Source organism: Conger conger, chromosome 10 (genome assembly GCF_963514075.1).
Source record: "Conger conger chromosome 10, fConCon1.1, whole genome shotgun sequence".
In the NCBI taxonomy this organism is placed as follows: Eukaryota; Metazoa; Chordata; class Actinopteri; order Anguilliformes; family Congridae; genus Conger; species Conger conger.
In genome coordinates this window covers 44,901,295-44,908,622 of record NC_083769.1, presented here as the reverse complement: position 1 = coordinate 44,908,622, position 7,328 = coordinate 44,901,295, and the positions used below count along the sequence as shown (strand labels likewise).

The 7,328-nt window shown below is 47.9% G+C and overlaps 1 protein-coding gene across 3 annotated transcripts in view; it reads right to left on the bottom strand.

The window, feature by feature from the left end:
• Nucleotides 1-7,090, bottom strand: part of arhgef16 (Rho guanine nucleotide exchange factor (GEF) 16) — a 34,456-nt gene extending 27,366 nt beyond the window's left edge. The window contains exons 1-6 of one of the 3 annotated variants that reach the window (XM_061256937.1): nt 6,951-7,090; nt 5,338-6,038; nt 4,012-4,063; nt 3,100-3,263; nt 1,555-1,611; nt 266-426 (exon numbers count right to left, since the gene is read on the bottom strand). In XM_061256937.1, the coding sequence (XP_061112921.1) occupies nt 266-426; nt 1,555-1,611; nt 3,100-3,263; nt 4,012-4,063; nt 5,338-5,964 (1,061 nt within the window). In that variant the 5' untranslated portion in view covers nt 5,965-6,038; nt 6,951-7,090. Of the gene's footprint in view, nt 1-265; nt 427-1,554; nt 1,612-3,099; nt 3,264-4,011; nt 4,064-5,337; nt 6,039-6,354; nt 6,714-6,865 lie in introns of those variants that run through there. The other 2 variants (XM_061256936.1, XM_061256938.1) reach the window with 2 other exon arrangements.
• Between the last annotated feature and the right edge of the window lie 238 nt (nt 7,091-7,328).

Genomic DNA, 7,328 nt, shown 5'->3' with positions numbered 1-7,328 from the left:
ACTTTGTTAGGTATTTATTAGCCTTACGTTTTAGACTTCTACTACCACAGCCTATCCGCTTAAGAGTTACGATGCGTTGTGTGTTCAGAGATTTCACTGTTCCTAATAAAGTGCTCGGTGAGTGTAGCTTCAACAATCATTTATCAAAACAGTGTGCAGGACAGGCAGAGCATGACCTCCAAACTTGCTGGCCTAAGACAACCCCCCCAGCCCCCAGCCCCCAGCCCCCCCTCGCCCCCTCACAGAGGCGTTCTTGCCCCCTTACTTGCGACTGACGGCCTGGATGTCGGCAATGTTGGAGAAGAGGTGGTGGTGCTCCATGTTGGTCATGGTGCGACGCAGCTCCTCGCTGCCCTGGAACTTCTGCACCAGCAGGCCCAGGCTGTGCTGGTACGAGAACTCGGAGGTGATGAGCTCAAATATGGCCTACGGGGCACAGGCAATGCATTTCACATACAGATCAGGGCGGCAGCCACTGAATTTTACTACGAGATCAGGGCAACAGCCAATGCATTTCAAATACAGGGCATCATCCACTCCATTTCACATACAGATCAGGGCAACAGCCACTGAATTTTACTAAGAGATCAGGGCAACAGCCAAAGCATTTCATATACAGGGCATCATCCACTCCATTTCACATACAGATCAGGGCAACAGCCACTGAATTTTACTAAGAGATCAGGGCAACAGCCAAAGCATTTCATATACAGGGCATCATCCACTCCATTTCACATACAGATTAGGGCAACAGTCACTGAATTTTACTAAGAGATCAGGGCAACAGCAAATGCATTTCATATACGGGGCATAATCCACTCCATTTCACATACAGATTAGGGCAACAGTCACTGAATTTTACTAAGAGATCAGGGCAACAGCAAATGCATTTCATATACGGGGCATAATCCACTCCATTTCACATACAAATTAGGGCAACAGCCACTGAATTTTACAAAGAGATCAGGGCAACAGCCAATGCATTTCATAGACAGATCAGGTCACCATCCACTCCATTTCACATACAGGTCACGGCAACAGCAAATGTACATATTTCACTTGCAGATAAGAGCACCAGCACTGCACTGAAGAGCCTCAGAAACAGAGCAGGAGTATTGCGTACCACATGGGGCCACTGAATTGAGTCTGGTAGAGAATGGCAGACTAACACAGTGCGGGCCGCTACCTCCAGGAGCCAGGGTTCAGTAATGCAGCACAGCACCCTAAGGAGGAGTGGGACCGGGCCACAGGTGTGTTGACGGTGTCAGCAGCTACACAGCGCTAACGGCTAACGGGGAGTACGGGAAAACGAGAGACAGGGCTGGGCTGTGTGCTGTGTATACAGGGTGGGGCATGTTGACAGAGCAATGAGACTCTGGCAAAACGCTGATCGAAATGACCCGAGGCGGCAGCTTGCTGAACGGGCTGACAGACTCGCCCGGTGGCCTGCTCACGAATCTAATCCCAAAACCCACATACTCAGAGGTTCACCGCGACACATCTACACGAGACCAGGCACGTGGAGGAGACAGCGGCTCACACAGACAGACTGACCTCCTGCCGCTTCCTCTCCTCCGCCGAGATGCTCTCCAGAATGCCCATTTCCTGCACCTGAAAGCACAGCATCCACAGCAGCAAGGTTTAACACAGAGGGGGCCTGTAGCGTAGTGGTTAAGGTAAATGACTGGGACACACAAGGTCGGTGGTTCTAATCCCGGTGTAGCCACAATAAGATCTGCACAGCTGTTGGGCCCTTGAGCAAGGCCCTTAACCCTGCATTGCTCCAGGGGAGGATTGTCTCCTGCTTAGTCTAATCAACCGTATGTCGCCCTGGACAAGAGCGTCTGTCAAATGCCAATAATGTAATGTTAACACCGCTGCGTCACAAACTATGGGTCATGAGAGGTGAGTCAGAAGACACCAGAAAGAAAGAACTCACTGTGTATTCTACATTTTACACTGATATCCCCACATATTAAATATTAAAACACCGCTCCAAACTAGTTCACATTTGCTAGAACATATTATAGACTATATTCTAATAATGGTTGGGTCGCAATAAATGTATTTGCTAAATAAGTTGGTTGTGGCCTAAGAAGATTTGGGCAAGACTGGTTAAAGTAAGTAAAATGAGCCTGCTCAATTATTTACAATCTGAGGCAAGATACACACCGTACAAAGACAGACTAAAGGCCTTAAATCTATTATATTCATTATATAATAGATATGGATAAAAGTATATATAATGTACTCCCATATCTCTTTGCACTGCATACAGGCAATGAAATGCATTAATAATCCAATTTTACAGGAATCTACCTCGTAGCTGTAGGAAATCTAGTTCTGCTATGAGAAATAGATCTATCCATTTCTGTTAAGGAGTCACACGCACTTCAATCTTGAGGTAAAAAGTCATTGTTTCCATGGGTTCTTTTTTAAACAAGTGCTGTTCCCCATTTTCTTTTTTCCTCAACGAATCAGGAAGTTGTGATCACAGCTGTAGACCTATCCCATCACTGAAAAGTGCTTTTAAAACGTGGAGGAGTACGGAACTGTGCAGTCACTGAGGACTTGCAGTCATCCACAGCAGATGAACAGTGGGAAATTGATCTCTTCACTTCACACTCAGTCGGTGTGCTTCTGTTACAAGCTGAGCAGAGCCATGCACTGTATCGGTCCACAGTCAGATTCATCAGGAATGGTTTTTAACAGGGAATTGTTGATTATTATAAACCTTATTATTGTATAGATTATTTCTTATTGCAAGCAATATCCTTTATAAGGCTATATCCATTATAAATATGTTATCTGCTTTTATACCTAACGTGGAATGCTTGCTACATGTTTTATGATTCTATGTTCATGCTCAGGTTCATGCACAAAACAAATAAGCTTCTTGTTCCATTCATTCATTTTCCCAATTCTCATTCATTAGTGTAAGCTGTCCCTTCACCCAGGGAAGAGGCACATGCGGCCATTTTGTTTCAGCACTGTACAGTAGAGCGCGAGTATGAGATTGTTTTTAATAAACCCCCCCCCCCCCCAAACAGGACCCAGCACCCCCACGCATCCAGCCCCCCAGCCCAAGCCGTCCCTCACCTGTGGCAGCTGGCTCCAGGTGACGTGTGTGGGCCGGTAGCTCTTGACGACGATGTCCCGCTCGGAGCTCTGCGTCTCAGCCTGCTCCTCCAGCAGCTCCTCCTCGATGTCCTGGCAGCCCGAGTGCAGGCCGCGCTCCCGAATCTCCTGGTAGAGCCGCGGATCTGGGGGAAGGGTCTCCGTGAGGAGGGGGGTCTCCGTGAGGAGGGGGCTCTGCGTTCCGGGGCGGGGGGGCCCCCTCCCCCCGGCACTCTGACCCCGCTCCACAGACCGCTCCCCCAGAGAGAGACCCCCGCATTCTGGCAGGGAGGCCTCGTCCATGAGCCTGATAAGGGTGTTTTTCTCTCTCTCTCTCTCTCCCCGTCTGTCTGTCTCCTCCTCTCTATCACCCTCTTCTCCATGCACTCGTTCCTACACAGAAGTGGCACCCATCTGCTGTATCTGACACCTTCTCTTTTAATGAAACAGGATGTGACTTCAGAAGGCTAGACATTTTCCGCTGCCTTAATCAGACTGCCAGGAAGCTTGCCTACCAGTCAGTGGCAACATTCACGCGAATTACAGCACAATGATGACACCGCCCCTATTTTGGACGTAGTTGACATAATGAATAATAATTATATGAATAGAAAATTTACCTCAATTAATAAAAATTCTAATAATAATTTGCCCCCGGTATTGTTTCTTTTAATTAAGAAGAGGCAATTTTTCATGCTTAAAATCAATTAAATGATGTCTGAGTTTGAGATATACCATGAGTGGCCACAGCAGTTAGCAGAAAAGGGCTTTTCAATCAGTGCTGCTATTTTCAGTAGACCTATTAAAAAGAGCTCAATTTTTAGGTAAAGGTACACATAAGAGCACATACATCGCACCTGTAAAGACAGCACAAAACAGGGGCATGAACCGTACCATCTTTAAAAGATCCTCTCCCTCTCTGGTTCCTCTTCCTTCCCACAGTCCTCTGAAAGACAGAGATAACAGCAGCACGTCAGTATCAGCGAGGAATGAGAGGAATGCTCTATGGTCAGATAGAAAACCATAGAACACCTCGCCACACACATCTCTCTTTTCTCCATCTTCCGTTTTTCATTCATTCATTCATTCATTCATTCATTCATTAATTCATTCATTCATTCATTCATTCATTATCCTAACAAAGCTTATCCTGAACAGGGTCGCAGGGGGGCTGGAGCCTATCCCAGCATACATTGGGCGAAATGCAGGAATACATCCTGGACAGGTCGCCAGTCCATCACAGGGCACACACACCATTCACTCAGACACTCAGACCTATGGGCAATTTAGACTCTCCAATCAGCCTAACTTGCATGTCTTTGGACTGTGGGAGGAAACCGGAGTACCCGGAGGAAACCCACGCAGAGACGGGGAGAACATGCAAACTCCACACAGGCCGACCGGGATTCGAGCCCAGGACCTCCTTGCTGTGAGGCGGCAGTGCTACCCACTGCACCATCCGTGCCCCCCACCCCCCCACTGCACCATCCGTGCCGCCACCTTCCATTTTTCCTACCTTTAAAATTCGAAAGTTCAATTATCAGTGCTGTCTAAGAGCAATCTGCCAATGGCAACGGCCATGCCAACACAATCAGCACAGTAAGGGGTCTGGGCCCATGACAAAGAAGAGAGGGGAAATGGCTTCAGAGACAGAATCATACTACTACGCTACAGACCTAGTTTTCGCAGCAAGGTTTTTTTTTTATGTACAATCCATTTATACAACTGGATATTTCGCTGAAGCAATGTAAGTCAAGCATCTTGCGCACAACTAAAATGGCTGCACTCCAGGTGGAAGCCAAACCCAGTAGCTTTGCATAACAAATCTAGTTCCCTAACCAACTATGCACACAGAATTCAGACATTGGAAAATGGTAAATGGTTTGCATTTATATAGCGCCTTTATCCAAAGTGCTGTAGAATTTATGCTTCTCATCCACCCATTCATACACACACTCACACACCAATGGCGATTGGCTGCCATGCAAGGCCACCGACCAGCTCGTCAGGAGCATTTAAGGGTTAGGTGTCATGCTCAGGGACACACACAGAGCGGAATCGAACCGGCAACCCTCCGACTGCCAGAGGACTGCTCTTACTGCCTGAGCCAATGTCGCCCCTGACCTTGGACGATAGGGTAAATTGATTTACACATTAAAAATAAAAAAATCAATAGACAAACAATTTAACACACAAGTGTTGTGAGAGCGGTTAACTCGCCTTGCCGGTCCCCTGCCGGGCTGCGGCGTGCGGAGGGGCCGCAGGCTGCTGGCCGGCCTGTGCCTCTGGGCGTTGCGGGGGCCCCTCGCTCAGCACGGGGAGGGAGGTCTTGGCCGCGCTCGCAGGCATCAGCCGGGCGTCCAGACTGGTGACGGCCGCCTTGTAGGACCGGTTCCGCCGGTTCCGGCGGACGGAGACGCCCTCGCCGTCGCTGTCGTAGTCCTCCCAGGAGAGCTGCGGCCGCGAGGCGGGACGGGGGTCCTTGCGGGCCGGCGCCGGGGCCGGGGCAGGGGCTGGGGCCGGGGCCACGGGCACGAGGCCCACGGTGGTGTGGTGGCGCGTTCGGGTTCGAGAGGCCACCGCCAGGTTCCTGGGGATCAGCTGCTGGGTGCCCAGCCTCAGGGCGGCCTGGCTCTGGGTGCTCAGCACCACCTCCCTCGGCTCCTTCGCCGACAGGGGCAGCGCCATCGACAGCTCCGCCCCCTGAAGCTCCGCCCGCTGAAGCGCCGCCTGCAATTGGCCGGCAGGTTCTGATTGGCAGGCGGGCCGCGGATTCGTAGACGAGCACTGGGCCAGCAGCAGGGGCGCTTGGTCACCCATGGAGGCGTCGGACTGCATCTTAGACATGCCACACAGAGCTCCGGTCCCCCAGATTCAGATCTTCACCACCATCTGCCCGAGGCTACCAATCTACCATTGTTCTGCAGGAGCGCGCACACACAACACACACACACACACACACACACACACACACACACACACACACACACACAGGCTGTCAGTCATACAGTCCTATTTGTTTCTTAATTTAAAAGTTTGTTTTCTCAGAAGCTTTAACAGGACTGAACCCTTCAAATACTGCTAGTACTACTACTACTACTACTACTACTAAAAATAATAATAATAATAATAATAATAATAATAATAATAATAATAGGCTCTTAACAGTAAAAAAAAAATCACAGTGGTTAACATGGGCTAATTATCTTAATCAAAATAAGTCTACATTAAACATACCTAAATACAAAAAAGTTCCCATCAAGACGGCTGAAATATAAATGTGCATATTGTTCTTGTTCTTTAGATTCTTATCCAAGTTATGACCATCAACAGCCCTCTCCCGAGCAAAACTGAAAGGTCGAACTGACTTGACCAACGTATTGTCAACGCCGCACAAAAAACGCAAACCAAGTCGAATATGGCTACAAACCTATCATAAATCTCAAGTACTCAACTACACTCAGAACGTTATTAATTGGAAAGTCGTTTAACTCAAAAACTCCAATAGGCCTATTTGCTTTTACCTACAACTTTGACCAAATGTTTTGGCTAGCTAGGTGGCTAGTTGCATACTATATAACTGCGGCACAACTATATTCCGGAACGGTCTACTTAGGTCCTCATAAACATGTAATCACATACGGGCAACACACAAATCGGTTCATTACGCTGACGAAAAACATTCTACGTGCCTGAACTTGTGAGTGTCATTGCATTTTAACAAGTACACACAGCCGACAGCACATACCAGAAAGATCTGCCCGAAGTGAAAAATTGTGCATCTGCTTGATACTTAAGTCGAAATAACATTTAACGCATGCAAGCAAATGTACCTGCTATACGACAATCGCCATTTTGTGCGTGCACAACGTTTCAAAAAAAACTTTTTCAAATCTTCTCCTGGTCCGGTATATGGCAGGGCGGTGACTGTGGCGATATTATTGTGCTATCCCAACTTCCTCCTCTGCTCCAATCTCCCAGTGCTTTCCACAAGTCTTTGCATACATTAGGCTACGTCATGGCAGGTGAGACAACCTGACGTTTCTCTTTCACGGCGATAATATAACCGGTTTAAAATTGCGTATGAGATACAGGCCACATTGAAATATAGCGACAACAATTATACATTATAATATATATACAGAACTGTGCAAAAGTCTTAAGCACCTGTATAACATTCTGTACAGATAAGATTCTGTCAGAAATAATTA